General features: G+C 61.4%; 1 protein-coding gene across 1 annotated transcript in view; it reads right to left on the reverse strand.

The window, feature by feature from the left end:
- Positions 1-368: 368 nt before the first annotated feature.
- Positions 369-17,342, reverse strand: part of LOC118657319 (basic proline-rich protein-like) — a 28,624-nt gene continuing 11,650 nt past the window's right edge. Inside the window, exon 3 of the mRNA XM_036311169.1 lies at positions 369-460. Within this exon, the coding sequence (XP_036167062.1) occupies positions 380-460 (81 nt within the window). The 3' untranslated portion in view covers positions 369-379. The remainder of the gene's footprint in view (positions 461-17,342) is intronic.

The raw sequence follows: 17,342 nt of genomic DNA on the forward strand, positions 1-17,342 counted from the left end.
GAGGAAGGGAGAGGGAGAGAGAGGGAAGCATCAATGACGAGAATCACGGATCGGCCGCCTCCTGCACGCCCCCCACTGGGAATGGAGCCCGCAACCCGGGCCTGTGCCCTGACCAGGAGTCCGACCGGGAGTCCGACCCTGACCTCCTGGTTCACAGGTCGACACTCAGCCCCTGAGCCCCGCCGGCCGGGCAGCGTCTCCAGTCTCCCCGAAGCTTCGGCCTTCCAGGCGCCAGCGCCCATCTCCCCCCACCGCCCTCACCAAGCCAACGCCGCCTCCACCCGCCCCGCCCGTGCGGCACCAATGACCTTCCCACCCGGGAACACGAAGAGGCGACGGCACACGCGCTACCCACCCGGCCACCCCTTCACCGCGTCACTCACCAGAGCCGAAGGCGGGCGGGCCCCGGCCCCGTCCCCGTCCTGGGCGTGCGTGCCGGCTGCCGGCTGCCGTCCGTCACCTGTCGGCGAGAAACACCCCGAGTGAGAACGCGGGTCCCATCGCATCCCCTCACTTATTTCGTTTTCCTCCTCGTTGTGTGTCTGTCGGTTGGTTAACCCACCCCCGACGGTATTTCCCCGTTGGCTTTTAGGGACAGTGGCCGAGAGGCGGACGGACAGAGTGTCTGGGTGCCCGCGGGGCCCCCGGGCTGTGGTCCCATCGGATCACCAGGAGCCAGTCCATGCTCAGAGCCCAGGGCGCGGCGGGCACCTGACGGGTGAGCGTTTAAAACGAACCCGCAGCCCTGGCCGGGGTGGCTCAGTGGGTAGAGCACCGGCCTGCGGACCACAGGGTCCCGGGTTCGATTCCCGGCCAAGGGCACAGGAGGCAGCTGACCAGTGATGTAACCAAGGGAGAAAGCGTGAGCTACTTAAATCATGTATTACGGGGCGGACCGGCCAGCACCCCACGCCCGTGGGAGCGGCCAGGCCACGGCCCAGAAATGCGCGCTGATGGGTCCGAGTGTGTCCCAAAACTGCAGGCGGTGAAGCCGTCACAACTCAAAACTGACTTGAGAATCACGGACCGGCCGCCTCCTGCCCGCCCCCCCACTGGGGATCGAGCCCGCCACCCGGGCCTGGGCCCGTGACCGGGAATCGAACCCGGGACCCTTCAGTCCGCAGGCCGACGCTCTACCCACTGAACCACCCCGGCCAGGGCCAGACACGAGGGATTTTCAATGAAGGCGCATTCCCTCTGAACGGCGAAAGCATCGCTGCACAGCTCCAGCCGGGAAGAGGCCCCCGGAACGGCCCTTCGGACGCAAATCCCACCCGAACAGTAGACGTCACCGCGTCGTCGTATTTGCCCGTCACGTGAGGTGTAGCCGGTGGGAGGAAAACAAACACGTAAGACGTCTCCTGCGAAAGGCCCCCCGGAATCCGGAGGACGGGGTTCCCTCCACCAGCTCAGGCCGGGGGCAGCAAGCAGGTGTCCAGCCCCAGGGGAGGGGACCAGGAAACCCAGTTTTAAATCCGCCGTCACCGCAGGTGACAAAGGCCGCGAGGGTGGCAGGGGAAGGAGTTCCTAACGGGCAGCGAGAGGAGACGGAATTCATGCACGTGGGTCTCAGCTCCTCTGAGCCAACCGGCTCTTCGTAAAAATCCTATTCGGTAAAAGCCTAACATGCAAATCAGCCGAACGGCGAAAACGACCGGTCGCGATGACGCACACTGACCACCAGGGGGCGGACGCTCAACGCAGGAGCTGCCCCATCCCGCAGGCCGCCCACCCCCCCACCCCGACTGCCCCCCACAGATCGGCCCTGATCTCCAGCCCTACCCTGCATGAATTTCGTGCACTAGTGCATATATATATATATATATATTTTTTATTTATTTCAGGAAGGGAGAGAGAGAGAGAGAGGAACATCCATGATGGGAGAGAATCACGGACCGGCTGCCTCCTGCACGCCCCCGACTGGCGACCGAGCCCGCGACCGGGGCAGGTGCCCTTGACTGGAGCCGGAATCGAACCCGGGTCCCTTCAGCCCGCCGGTCGACGCTCGATCCACGGAGCCAAACGGCGAGGGCGTGAGTAAACCCTTCTGCTTCGGACTGAGCCACGTTATAAAAAACCGCAGTTCTGGGGGCGCGGACTGCCCTCGCTTCCTTCAGAGAACAGGGCGGGTCTGGCCGCGACGGGCACCGGTGGGACCAGCGGCGAGGACAGAACGAAAATCCGCATTTCTCACTGAGAAGGAGGAGGCCGCAGGCGGGAGCCGAGGGGCCGGCCCCTGGCCTCCTGCCCCTTGGGGGCCACCCCCCTCGCCCGGGGGACGGAGTTAAACCCGGCTGCGGCCCCAGCCAGTTAGGCTCAGTGGACAGAGCGTCAGCCTGCGGACTGAAGGGTCCCGGGTTCGATTCCGGCCAAGGGCGGCTGCAAGTTCAATCCCTGGCCCTGCTCGGTGCGTGCAGGAGGCGGCCAGTCGATGTGTCTCTGTCCTGTGACAGTGGACGCCCGACACCCAGCTCACCAGCGGGCACAGAGCTCACCAGCGGACACTCAGCTCACCAGCGGGCACACAGCTCACCAGTGGACACACAGCTCACCAGCGGGCCCCCAGCTCACCAGGGACACACAGCTCACCAGCGGGCCCCCAGCTCACCAGCGGGCACACAGCTCACCAGAGGACACACAGCTCACCAGGGACACACAGCTCACCAGAGGACACACAGCTCACCAGAGGACACACAGCTCACCAGCGGGCCCCCAGCTCACCAGCGGGCACACAGCTCACCAGCGGGCCCCCAGCTCACCAGCGGGCACACAGCTCACCAGCGGGCCCCCAGCTCACCAGCGGGCACACAGCTCACCAGCGGGAACACAGCTCACCAGGGACACACAGCTCACCAGGGACACACAGCTCACCAGCGGGCCCCCAGCTCACCAGCGGGCACACCGCTCACCAGCGCGCACACAGCTCACCAGCGGACACACAGCTCACCAGCGGGCACACAGCTCACCAGCGGGCCCCCAGCTCACCAGCGGGCCCCCAGCTCACCAGAGGACACACAGCTCACCAGCGGGCCCCCAGCTCACCAGCGGGCACACAGCTCACCAGCGGGCCCCCAGCTCACCAGCGGGCACACAGCTCACCAGCGGGCCCCCAGCTCACCAGCGGGCACACAGCTCACCAGGGACACACAGCTCACCAGGGACACACAGCTCACCAGCGGGCCCCCAGCTCACCAGCGGACAAACAGCTCACCAGCGGGCCCCCAGCTCACCAGCGGGCCCCCAGCTCACCAGCGGACACACAGCTCACCAGCGGGCACACAGCTCACCAGCAGACACAAGGCTCATCAGCGGGCACACAGCTCACCAGCGGACAGACAGCTCACCAGCGGGCACACAGCTCACCAGCGGACACACAGCTCACCAGCGGGCAGACAGCTCACCAGCGGGCACACAGCTCACCAGCGGACACACAGCTCACCAGCGGACACCCAGCTCACCAGCGGGCACACAGCTCACCAGCGGACACACAGCTCTCCAGCGGGCACACAGCTCACCAGCGGACACACAGCTCACCAGCGGACACCCAGCTCACCAGCGGGCCCCCAGCTCACCAGCGGGCTGACAGCTCACCAGCGGGCCCCCAGTTCACCAACGGGCCCCCAGCTCACCAGCGGGCACCCAGCTCACCAGCGGGCCCCCAGCTCACCAGCGGACACACAGCTCACCAGCGGGCCCCCAGCTCACCAGCGGACACACAGCTCACCAGCGGGCCCCCAGCTCACCAGTGGACACACAGCTCACCAGCGGGCCCCCAGCTCACCAGCGGACACACAGCTCACCAGCGGGCACACAGCTCACCAGTGGGCACACAGCTCACCAGCGGGCCCCCAGCTCACCAGCAGGCCCCCAGCTCACCAGCAGACACACAGCTCACCAGCGGGCCCCCAGCTCACCAGCGGACACACAGCTCACCAGCGGGCACACAGCTCACCAGTGGGCACACAGCTCACCAGCGGACACACAGCTCACCAGCGGACACACAGCTCACCAGCGGGCACACAGCTCACCAGCGGGCACACAGCTCACCAGCAGACACACAGCTCACCAGCGGACACACAGCTCACCAGCGGGCAGATATCTCACCAGCGGGCACACAACTCACCAGCAGACACAAGGCTCATCAGCGGGCACACAGCTCACCAGCGGGCAGACAGCTCACCAGCGGGCAGACAGCTCACCAGCGGACACACAGCTCACCAGCGGGCAGACAGCTCACCCGCGGGCACACAGCTCACCAGCGGGCACACAGCTCACCAGCGGGCACCCAGCTCACCAGCGGGCCCCCAGCTCACCAGCAGGCACACAGCTCACCAGCGGACACCCAGCTCACCAGCGGGCACACAGCTCACCAGCGGGCACACAGCTCACCAGCGGGCCCCCAGCTCAGCAGCGGACACACAGCTCACCAGCGGGCACACAGCTCACCAGCGGGCACACAGCTCACCAGCGGGCAGACAGCTCACCAGCGGACACACAGCTCACCAGCGGGCACACAGCTCACCAGCGGACACACAGTTCACCAGCGGGCACACAGCTCACCAGCGGGCACCCAGCTCACCAGCGGACACACAGCTCACCAGCGGACACACAGCTCACCAGCGGATACACAGCTCACCAGCGGATACACAGCTCACCAGCGGGCCCCCAGCTCACCAGCGGGCCCCCAGCTCACCAGCAGAAACACAGCTCACCAGTGGGCACACAGCTCACCAGCGGGCAGACAGCTCACCAGCGGACACACAGCTCACCAGCGGGCACACAGCTCACCAGCGGGCCCCCAGCTCACCAGCGGGCCCCCAGCTCACCAGCGGACACACAGCTCACCAGCGGACACACAGCTCACCAGCGGGCACACAGCTCACCAGCGGGCCCCCAGCTCACCAGCGGGCCCCCAGCTCACCAGCGGGCCCCCAGCTCACCAGAGGACACACAGCTCACCAGCGGGCCCCCAGCTCACTAGAGGACACACAGCTCACCAGCGGGCACACAGCTCACCAGCGGGCACACAGCTCACCAGCGGGCACAAAGCTCACCAGCCCCGTCCCCGCTTCTCACCATAAAGCTGGGACGTGCCTCACGGGTGCCCTGCACGCACACCCACTCTCGGTCACACGCGGGGCGAGGCGTGGGGAGAGGACACTCAGAGAAGCCAGAGCAGAAACCGGGGGCAGACGCAGCAGGCACCGCCTGCCGCCCTGGAGTCCCCGTGGGACCCGCCCCGGGCCACGGCCGGCCCCTGGCTGGCTCCTCAATGAGCTAATTTTAGGTCCTGTCCGCGGCCAGCGGCGACCGGCCCGGCGGGCTCCCGCCCCCTCCCTGTGCTGGCAGCTCTGCAACTGGGTCAGCAGGGAAAGTGCCCTGGGCGGTCGGCTCGGTGCCGCCCGAAGCCTAGCTCGCCCCGGCCGGTGTTGCTCAGTGGTTAGCACGCCGGCCTGTGGATCGGAGGGTCCCGGGTTCGAGTCCGGTCCAGGGCACGGACCTCGGTGGCAGGCTCCTCCCCGGCCTGGGCCCTGGTCGGGGCGCGTGCAGGAGGCAACCCGTCGGTGTGTTTCTCTCCAAGAGAAACCCTAGCTCATTGTGGTCCCTTCTCTCCCACCCCTCCCTCCGTGCCCGCCCCCAGCCAGAGGAGGCAGTGCCTGCAGCGCATTTTCCTGGCTTGCTTTTAGGTTGCTGTTGACCTTAATACTCATCCAAGGGTATTTTTCCAACAAATTTTAAAATTACTTTTATTCATTTAAAAAAGTCTTTTCTCGCCCAGGCCGGCTTGGCTCAGTGGATAGCGCGCCGGCCTGCGGACCGAAGGGTCCCGGGTTCGAATCCGGCCCAGGGCACAGGCCTGGGGTGCGGGCTCCATCCCCAGCGGGGGGGCAGGCAGGAGGCCCAATGCGTCTCTCGCATCATCGACGTTTCTCTCCCTCTCCCTCCCTCCCCCTCTGAAATCAGTGCCAACGTATTTTAAGAGAAGAAGGCGTCCCGTCCCTGCAGACAGGACTCCCGCCCACGGAGAAGGCAGGCTCCCGGGGGGCGGGCGGGCTCTTCCCACCCCCATCCCGGCCTCCCCCCCCAATACAGGGTGTAGCGCTCTGCACCCAGCCTGCTGTCCCAGCCTCCTGGCAGCCAGGTGCAAGTGTGCGGGGCCGGCAGCAAAGAGCTGCTGCCACCCACGGCAACAGTCACCGCGGCAGCGAAGCAGCAAAGAGCTGTCACCACGCGAGGCAGCTTCCGTCCTTTTCTTTTCTTCTCTTTTCTCTTTTGCTTCTTTTCCCAGGAACCGAGCCCTGGTGTGCACCTTCGTCCGCGCTCACAGCCGGCCAATCGGCTCCGGGCAACGCTCCCCGTGAGGGCAGAGTCGGAGACCGTCTGCCTGCACGTCAGAGGCTCTGAAAGAAGCCACGGAGGCCCTGGCCGGGTGGCCCCGTGGGCAGCGCGTCGGCCTGCGGACCGCAGGGTCCCGGGTTCGATTCCGGCCGAGGGCACACACCCGGGGTGCGGGCTCGACCCCCCGTGGGGGGCGTGCAGGAGGCGGCCGATCCGTGCCTCTGTCTCATCATGGTGTTTCTCTCTCCCTCTCTCTCTGCCTCTGAAATCGGTAAAAATATGTTTTTAAAAATAAAAGAAGCCACTTTTTCACCAGAAGTGTGCTTTTTCCTTTTCCTTTTGTTTTTTAATATATTGTTATTGATTTCAGAGAGGAAGGGAGAGAGAGAAATATCAGTGATGAGAGTGAATCGTGGACCGGCCGCCTCCCGCACGCCCCACACTGGGGATCCAGCCCGCAACCCGGGCCTGTGCCCTTGACCGGGAATCGAACCCCGACCTCCTGGTTCCTAGGTCGACGCTCAACCACGGAGCCACGCCTGCTGGGCGCCTGCAACTGCTTTCGGAATATTCAGCTGTGCCCCCATCATCGGCACCATTGGCCTTCGAATAACCCCGTCACGCCCTGCAGGAAGGCCTGTGCCCCATCAGTCACTGCCTGCAGGCGTCCCCAGCAAGCGCCCCCACCAGGTGCGTGCCCTGGACCAGAACCGAACCCGGAGCCCTGCAGTCCGCCGCTCTACCCACTGAGCCACACGGGCCCTGGCCAAACCGTCTCCGTTTCACCCCCAAGCCTCTGCGGGTGACTGACAGGTGCTGTGCTTGGCACCAGGAGCACCGACATGACCTCCCGGTCTCACCGCATCTCACGGTGCAGGCCGGGAGCCGTGCCCGGCTCCCCGAGCTCCAGGGCGCCTCCCTGTCACCACCGGCTTCGCTCCAGGGGCCGCGCAGGCCTCGGGCCAAGAGCTGGCGGGCGGCGCGTCCACTCCCGGACAGGGACGCGGGCATGTGTCCCGGGACAAGGCCCGGCCGGCCCGCCCCACGGACGCGCTGCTCCGCGGCCTCACTCTCCACCCGGGCAGGCAGCGGGCACGGCCACGCCACCTGCCATCTCCGTGGGCCGGGAGGCTGGGGCGGCCTCAGGCTGAGCTCACATCTCCACCGTCCCCGCAGGTCCGCCCCTGGCCGGCAGGGCTCCGTGACTGAGCAGCGACGGAGAAACCAGGAGGTCAGGGTTCGATTCCCGGTCAGGGCACAGGCCCGGGTGGCGGGCTCGATCCCCAGCGGGGGGCGTGCAGGAGGCGGCCGGTCCATGATTCTCTCTCATCATGGATGCTTCTCTCTCTCTCTCTGAAATCGATAAAAATATATTAAAAAAAGAAAAGAAAAGAAAGGCGCTTGGGCACCACGATGAGCCTGGAGTGTGGCCTCGGCTAGAAGGTTACTGCTCCAGGCGCCGGCGGGTGAACCCACAGAGAATTCCCCGTCAGGTGAGGTGATGCCCCTGAGACGGCCCGCACCCCGGGGGCACCCCGACCACCGCGGTTGTAATCGCACGGGCGCCAGCGAGGGCTGTGGGCAGCCCGGGACCCCGGCCAGTGCGTGTGCCGGCGCGGCTGGGGCATCTGGCCCAGGCCCCCCGTGGTCAGGGGAAGCAGGACGTCCTCTTATTCTCCCGTCCCCGCCTCACGTGGACGGTGATGGCGCCATCGGGACTAAACCCAGTCACGCGGCTCCCACTCTTCGCCTCTCTCCAGGAAAACACCCGTCTGCCTACCGGCCCGGCCCCAGACGCTAGCCCACAATCACCGGGTCACCTTCTTTAAAATAGACCTTTATTGATCTTTTTAAAAATATATATATATTTTATTGATTTTTTACAGAGAGGAAGAGAGAGGGATAGAGAGTTAGAAACATCGATCAGCTGCCTCCTGCACACCCCCCACTGGGGATGTGCCCGCAACCAAGACACATGCCCTTGACCGGAATCGAACCCGGGACCCTTCAGTCCGCAGGCCGACGCTCTATCCACTGAGCCAAACCGGTCAGGGCCCTTTATTGATCTTGAGAGAGAGAGAGGCCGGGAGAGGGGGAGAGACACAGAAACATCGAAGAGACAGGAAGTCACTGATCGGCCGCCTCCTGCACGGCCTCCACCAGGGACCGAGCCTGCAACCCGGGCACGTGCCCCGGCCGGGAATCGAACCGGTGGCCTCCTGGTTCCTGGGTCGACGAACCACGCCGGCCGGGCTCCACGGGCCTATCTTTATTTAATCCAACCAAAGGACTTGTATGCATGCATATAAGCATAACCAATGGCTGCAGCCGGGGGGTGGGGAGGGGGCGAGGGGGGCGGGTAGGGCATGGGTGGGGGGATGGGGGGACGATGGGGGGATCAGGACACAGCTGTAATAGCTTAATCAATAAAGAAAAAAAATCTAAAAAAAAGAAAAATTGAGCCGAACGCGTTCCCAAGAGCATTCCGTGGCACCGACACTGCCCCAGGGCAGCCTGGAGGCGAATGACCCCGGGATCCTCTCTCCCTCGATCACGCTGCCTGAGTCACGGTCACACTGTCCCCGGCTGTCCTCGCCGGCCCGTCTCGCCCGGCGGCTGGCCCTGCCAGTGGCCTCCTCGGTCCACGCTTTCCTCGCCCTCACACGCACGCACCCTGCCCCCAGCCCCCGGGACCTGCAACCTTCTCCTCGCGGGTGAGACGATAACGGGAAGCCTGTGGGGCAGGAGTCCACTCGCACGACCCTGGGATACGGCCAGCGAACAGGACGAGAAGGGCCGTTCCCCCCCAAGAGGCCTCGGCTCCAACCCCTGGGCACCGGTGCCATTCCCGGTGCCCGTACGAGGGACCCTGTCTTTCTCACTGCTCAGTGTCTACATTTTTAAAAGAACATTTTTTTATTGATTTCAGAGAGGGAGGGAGAGAGGGAGAGAGAGAGAAACATCCATGATGAGAGAGAATCATGGATTAGCTGCCTCCTGCACGCCCCCTACTGGGGATCCAGCCCCCAACCCGGGCATGTGTCCTTGACCAGGAATTGAACCCTGATCTCCTGGTTCCTAGGTTGATGGTCAACCATTGAGCCACATCGCCCGGGCCAGTGTCTACATTTTGATGCAAAATACAAAAAAGAAAAAGGGGGGGCTGGACCATGTTGATCAGCCACTCCCAAACCAGAGAAAGCATGTTTCTCATAACAAAGTTCCTTCCATGTCTGGCAGACAGCCCCTAGAGGCAGCACACGCCTGGCTGATCCGGTCGTAACCAACCCCGGGGCACAGAGATGCTTCCGCGATCTCTCTTTCTTCTCTTTTCTCGATTTAAGTTCCTTATTGTTGAAAGTGTTACCTGTGTCTCCTCTTCCCCCTCCTGACCTCTCTGGGGCTGCTCCCTCCCTCCCCTCCCCCGCCCCCCAGAGCATGTCCCTAATCCCACTTCCAGGAATACATCCCAAGAAGTCAGAAACGCACTCTCTTTGCAAAGGGAAGTCTGCCCATGGCAGCTGTGGCTCAGCGGTTGAGAACATCGACCCGCGCACCAAAGGACCCCGGGTTCGAGTCTGGTCACGAGCACGTTCCTGGGTTGCAGGCTCCATCCCCGGCCCAGGTGCGCAGGAGGAAACCAATCCATGTGTCTCTCTCACATCCATGTCTCTGTCTCTGTCTCTGTCTCTCTCTCTCTCTCCCTCTGTCGCCCCTTCCCTTCCTCTCTCTCTAGAAATCAACAGGGAAAAACTGTGGAATACTACGCAGCCCTGAAAAAGGAGGGTCTCTTACCCTGTGAGACAGCCTGGAGGGACCTGGAGAGCATGATGCTGAGCGGAATAAGCCGGTCAGAGCAAGACACGTATCCCATGATCTCACTTGTAGGTGGAATCTAGTTACAAAGCCCTCCCAGCACAATTATAGCCAAAAGGCCATGGTTGTATGTAAGCTTGACCTTACAGTCCGACCCTGCAGTCCTCGGTAGCTGAGGGATGTGGGCTGCGGGGGTGCAGCCAGTGCCGCCTAAACCGGGCCTGATCGAGGACAGAGATTGGCAACCACCGGAAAGAAGCCGATGTGAAACTCACAATGCCGGGAGCCGGTCCATGCTTGCTGTTTCAAGGGACCTGGCACATATGGCATACATGCTGCCCTTGCTTGGCTCTGGGGGATCTGCCTGTACAATAAAGCTTCGCTTGCAGGCTGGGTCACTGTGCCCTCATCCAGGCACAGCGGTCCACCTGGCCCCAACTGTATCCTCCTGTCCGTCCTCTCTAACCCTTCCTTGTGCCCTCATCCAGGCACAGCAGTTCACCTGGCCCTGACTATATCCTCTACTCCGTCTCCTCTAATCCTTCCCTGTGCCCTCATCCAGGCACAGTGGTCTACCTGGCCCCGACTGTATCCTCTTGTCCGTCCTCTCTAGTCCTTCCCTGTTTCCTCATCCAGGCACAGCGGTCCACCTGGCCCCAACTGTATCCTCCTGTCCGTCTTCTCTAATCCTTCCCTGTGCCTTCATCCAGGCACAGTGTTCCACCTGGCCCCGACTGTATCCTCCTGTCCGTCTCCTCTAATCCTTCCCTGTGCCCTCATCCAGGCACAGTGTTCCACCTGGCCCCGACTGTATCCTCCTGTCCGTCCTCTCTAATCCTTCCCTGTGCCCTCATCCAGGCACAGTGTTCCACCTGGCCCCGACTGTATCCTCCTGTCCGTCTCCTCTAATCCTTCCCTGTGCCCTCATCCAGGCACAGAGGTCCACCTGGCCCCGACTGTATCCTCCTGTCCGTCTCCTCTAATCCTTCCCTGTGCCCTCATCCAGGCACAGTGTTCCACCTGGCCCCGACTGTATCCTCCTGTCCGTCCTCTCTAATCCTTCCCTGTGCCCTCATCCAGGCACAGTGTTCCACCTGGCCCCAACTGTATCCTCCTGTCCGTCCTCTCTAATCCTTCCCTGTGCCCTCATCCAGGCACAGCGGTCCACCTGGCCCCGACTGTATCCTCCTGTCCGTCTCCTCTAATCCTTCCCTGTTTCCTCATCCAGGCACAGCGGTCCACCTGGCCCCAACTGTATCCTCCTGTCCGTCTCCTCTAATCCTTCCCTGTGCTCTCATCCAGGCACAGCGGTCCACCTGGCACCGACTGTATCCTCCTGTCCGTCTCCTCTAATCCTTCCCTGTGCCCTCATCCAGGCACAGCGGTCCACCTGGCCCCAACTGTATCCTCCTGTCCGTCTCCTCTAATCCTTCCCTGTGCTCTCATCCAGGCACAGCGGTCCACCTGGCACCGACTGTATCCTCCTGTCCGTCTCCTCTAATCCTTCCCTGTGCCCTCATCCCGGCACAGCGGTCCACCTGGTCCCGACTGTATCCTCTTGTCCGTCTCCTCTAATCCTTCCCTGTGCCCTCATCCAGGCACAGCAGTCCACCTGGCCCCAACTGTATCCTCTTGTCCATCCTCTCTAGTCCTTCCCTGTGCCCTCATCCAGGCACAGCGGTCCACCTGGCCCCGACTGTATCCTCCTGTCCGTCTCCTCTAATCCTTCCCTGTGCCCTCATCCCGGCACAGCGTTCCAACTGGCCCCGACTGTATCCTCCTGTCTGTCTCCTCTAGTCCTTCCCTGTGCCCTCATCCAGGCACAGCGGTCCGCCTGGCCCCGACTGTATCCTCTTGTCCGTCCTCTCTAGTCCTTGGCCACCCCTCCTCAGGCTCACCCCTGGCCCTGCTGGACGTGGCTCAGCCCTTTAGCACAGAGAGGGAGGCGGAGGGCGGTGGACACCCTCAGCAGCCCACCGCGATTCACCACGCACACGGCCGTGCACAGCACCAGGGGAGCGCACGCGGGATCCTGGCCCTAAGACCCTGCGACCTTGCGAGGGAGGAAAAAGAAGACGCACGCTGATCGGAAAGCACTGGCCAAAGGCCACCTGCACAAGATAACTCGGATCCCCATGGACACCCAACAGGAAACAGGTTTTCAACCCCAGTAAGTGCTCCAGTGATGAGGCTCCGCACCAGGAGAGGATGAATAAAACTTTGGAAATTTAATGCAATGCCAAGCAGGTGAAACCACACACACACACACACACACACACACACAAATCCTAGAAATCGCCCGCCGGCTCCATGGTTGAGCATCGACCTATGAACCAGGAGGTCAGGGTTCGATTCCCAGTCAAGGGCACAGGCCCAGGTTGCGGGCTCCATCCCCAGTGGGGGGCGTGCAGGAGGCAGCCGGCTCATGATTTCTCTCTCATCGTGGATGTTTTTCTCTCCCTCTTCCTCTCTGAAACCAACGAGAATATATATAACAATAACAATTAATAATAATAATAACAACAACAACACAAGAAAGAAGCCAGACACACACACCAGGCGTTTACTGCCTGGCTCCATTTACTGGCAACGTCCAGAAAAGAGGAATCCAGAGAAAGCAGACGGGTGGCGGCCAGTGGGGGGCAGGGAGGGTGGCTCCCTGGGCACGGGTTTTCTTGGAGATGATGCAAATGTCCTAGAATCAGGGAGCGCTGGGGGTTGCACAACCCCCTAAGAATGCCAGGAACGCAAATTCTCGACACCCTTTCGGCGGGCGGGTGAGTGGCATGGCCTGTGAATTACATCTCAATAACCCTGTCACCTTGGAAAAATAGAGGACGAAGCAATGCGGGTGACAGCCGATGACTCCGTCGCGGCAGATTTTAAAAAATGTAGGCACCTCGCCCGGCCGGCGGGGCTCAGCGGATGAGCGTTGACCTAGGAACGTGGAGGTCAGGGTTCGATTCCTGGTCAGGGCACATGCCCAGGTTGCGGGCTCCATCCCCAGTAGGGGGCATACAGGAGGCGGCCGAACATCTACCCTCAGACAGGGAGCCACGGATCGCGCCCCAACTTCCCTTAAAGCCAACGCCACGCGGGAACACGGGGCCCCCTAGCTCGCCGTCTGTGATGCCAGGCGTGTAATACTGTGTGTGCGTGAGGACGCGTGATAACTGAGAGAATGAAAACTCACAAGACAGCTTTTGCTGGGTGCCATTTTCCAATTATTTTTAAAACTAGAGGCCGGGTGCACGAAATGCGTGCAAGAGCAGGCCTTCCTTGCCCCGGCTGCCAGCACCGGCTTCCCTCTGGCACCCGGGACCTGGGCTTCCCTTACAGCCCTGGCTTCGTCCAGAAGGTCGTCCGGAAGGACACCCGGTCTAATTAGCATATTACGCTTTTATTATTATAGATATATCCTTATTGATTTTAGGGAGGGAGAGAGAGAGAGAAGCATCCATGGTGAGGGAGAATCATGGATCGGCTGCCTCCTGCACGCCCCCCACTGGGGATCCAGCCCGCAACCCGGGCCTGTGCCCCGACCGGGACCTCCTGGTTCATAGGTCAATGCTCAACCGCTGAGCCACGCCGGCCGGGCCCTTTTCCCATGTAAACATGAATCTGGGAAAAATGAAAACATCCAGTCTCGTTTCAGCTCCCTTTTCCGAAAACACGCCCAGGACGGCCAAAAACATGACAGAATGTAACGAGAAATGATCCGACCGCTGGGTGGGTATGAGCTGGACGGACCGAGATAGAGAGGAGGAATTTCCATGACCTAATCTTCCTCTATATTTAGGGTGAGTCCGCTAACGTGATTAGCCGGGTTATATCAGTTTGCCGGCTGCGGACCTCCCGTTATAAAGCTTCCCACGCAACGATCCGGACGACAACTGGCTTTTTTATTTCCGTGGGAAGACATGAAGACGTGCACGACGGAGACGACCCTCGCCGGGTTGGCCCAGTGGGTGGAGCGTCCGCCTGCGGGTTCGATTCCCGTCAAGGGCACACGCCCAGGTTGCGGGCTCAAACCCCAGCAGGGGGCGTGCAGGAGGCAGCCGATCCAAGATTCTCGCTCATCAATAAAAATAGACCTAAACTATGTAGACGGTATTTCAACGATGTTAGAAGCGGGAGCCGTGTTTCCACTCTCGAAGCTCAGGCTGCACACAGGCTGAACGCCCCCCGGCTTCCACCGGTTCCCCGACCCGCCTGCTCCATCCCCCCCTGCCCCAGTCCCAGAGGTCACACCCGCAAGCCTGCACTTACTGAGCGCCTGCTGTATGCATGTGGGAGACAATCCCTGCAAGGGCTTCTGGGAACAGCCTGGGTGGGGCCGCACCCTGACATGCCTCTGTGACACATCACACGGGCAATCTGGCCGGCAAACAATCTCTATATAAAAGCCTAAGTGACCGGTCGACCGGCCGCTGTGACGCGCACGGACCACCAGGGGGCAGATGCTCCATGCAGGAGCTGCCCCCTGGTGGTCCGTGCGTTCCCACAGCCAACCTCCCCTCCTGCGCCCCCCACCCCACCCCCGCAGCCGGCCCCAATCGGGACTGGGTGAGACGGCCCCCATCGCCGGCCAGGCCGAGGGACCCCACCCGTGCACAAATTCGTGCACCGGGCCTCTAGTCCAGTGATAACGACCAGGGCCCTCTCCACAGGCATGCCCCCCCGCCTTCCCCGGGAGACAGAGCAATTCACTGGCGTCTGGCTGACCTGCCCTCGATGTCACGCACATGCGAACGCCCCGGCCCACGGTCACCTTCCCTTCACACACAACGCGACCCCGCGAATTCGAGAGTCCCACAGGCAGAAGTGGGCGCGCACGCCAAAAGCCGTACCCGAAAACCAAGGCCAACGCGTACGTCGCCGCAACTCAGACAGACCGGCCAAAGAGGCGGGCACGGAGCCCTGGCCTGTGCGGCTCAGCGGTCAGCGCATCGGCCTGCACACAGGAGGGTCACAGGTTTGATTCCCGGTCAAGGGCACACGCCTGGGTTGGAGGGCTGGTCCCCACCCAGTCCGGGCTAGAGGGCAGCCACCCATAGATGTGTCTGTTGCGTCAATGTCTCTCTCTCTCTCTCTCTCTCTCTCTCTCTCTCTCTCTCTCTCTCTCTCTCTCGGAAGGCCGGCGTGCAATCGCTGCAGCGGCTGCCGCTCCACTCGGTGTCGTGCCAACCAAGCCCTCAGCCGAGGACCGGGGCCGGGAGCCGTCCCGCTCAGAAGGGAGCCTCGATCTCACGCCCACAGCCCGCAGCACGGTCCGCGCTGTGAGGACCATCCTGGCATAGGGTGTCCCAAAATTCACGCAAGAAGTAATTTTGATAGAAAACACAGGTTTATCATGAAAAATTGAAATTTTTTTATTGATTCATAAAGGACACAGTCTAGGGTTTATGTATGGAATAGCACATCGGGTCCATGGCCTCCAGGGCTTTGCTGGCACAGGCGCAAAGCCGCGGTCTTCCTTGGTCTTCCTTGTCCCTGCTCCTGGGCCCCATGGGTACTTGGTGATACTTATCAAAGGGATTGACATCAAAGGGCAGCAGATATGAGAATCTGATTCAATAAACCAAGGAAAATCAGGCTTTTATTTATTTTGTTGTTGTCGTTGATGCTCACGCAAAATTCAAATCTCGTGTGAATTTTGGGACACCCTATGTTTATCTACCGCAGGGGTGGGCAAACATTTTGACTCGAGGGCCACAATGGGTCCTTAAACTGGACCGGAGGGCCGGAACAAAAGCATGGATGGAGTGTTTGTGTGAACTGATATAAATTCAAAGTAAACATCATTACATAAAAGGGTACGGTCTTTTATTTTTTTAGTTTTATTCATTTCAAACGGGCCGGATCCGGCCCGCGGGCCGTAGTTTGCCCACGGCTGGTCTACCGGGACACCAGGAAGACAGCGTCGGCGCCAACGGCGGTTTTCTATTGGCAAAGCCACCCGTGTGAAATGCAACAACAAAAAAAGCCCAAAAACCAGGAGGAACGAAGCATGTCTCTGGCAGAAAGAAAGACCGAGGACACGTACGCAGCCAGATGGGAGGCACCGGACACGCTCATCGCGCCCCGGTTCCGGCACGAGGTCACGGGGCAGCCTTCTCGCCGCGGCCCCACTTCTTCCCCCGGAGCCCGCGCCCGGGGGCCCAGAGGGTGTGCAGCCCTGAACGCAGCGGGTTATCAACAGAATCGGGAGCTTGGAAACACACTGCGGTCCTGGAGAGCTTACAGAGCACAGCATCCCCGGCTGGTGTGGCTCAGTGGTTGGGCGTCGGCCTAGGAGCCAGGAGGTCAGGGTTTGATTCCCCATCAGGGCACAGGCCCGGGTTGTGGGCTCGGTCCCCAGCGTGGGGCGTGCAGGAGGCAGCCGATTGATGCTTCTCTCTCGTCATGGATGTTTCTCTCTCTCCCTCTCCCTTCCTCTCGGAAATCAATAAAAATAATTTTTTTAAAAAACACTGGAAGATCTGTCACTTAAAATGCACACACGCACACACATGCACACACCCTGACAGGAGGCGGGAGACAGGGAATACACACATGGTCCCACTTACACTCGGGGACTTGAACGTCGCCCTGTCTCACCCCCCACCCGTGGGACCTAACCCGTGATCTCTAAACCGTTTTCTCGTCGCAAATCCTTCCCGGTGAGAAAGAAGTGCTAAGCATCGTGTCCCCAGTTCCTGTCATCCGTTCGTCGGCTCCACACAGCACTCAGCTCACATTATATGAACGTTCCACAGATCACCAAGAGCTTAGCGCAGCGGTTCTCAACCTTCCTGACGCCGCGGCCCCTGAATACAGCTCCCCACGCTGTGGGGACCCCCAACCATAACATTATTCTCGTGGCTACGTCATCACTGTCACGTGGCTGCTGTTATGAATCGTCATGGAAACATCTGATCTGCGGGATGCATTTTCATGGTGACACATGGAACATCATGAAAGCACAGCGATCAATCACAAAAACAATATGTGATTATAGATGTGTTTTCTGGCGGTCTCAGGCGACCCCTGAGAAAGGGTCGTTCGACCCCCAAAGGGGCCGCGACCCACAGGTTGAGAACCGCTGGCCTAGAAGCATCAGATGAAAACTCAATGGGCGTCGTCATGGTCTCCTCCTGCCCCCAATACGCCCCGCCAAGCCCCTGACGGGACCGGAAACCTGTCTG

The sequence above is a fragment of the Myotis myotis genome, unplaced genomic scaffold (genome assembly GCF_014108235.1).
Source record: "Myotis myotis isolate mMyoMyo1 unplaced genomic scaffold, mMyoMyo1.p scaffold_m19_p_51, whole genome shotgun sequence".
Lineage (NCBI taxonomy): Eukaryota > Metazoa > Chordata > Mammalia > Chiroptera > Vespertilionidae > Myotis > Myotis myotis.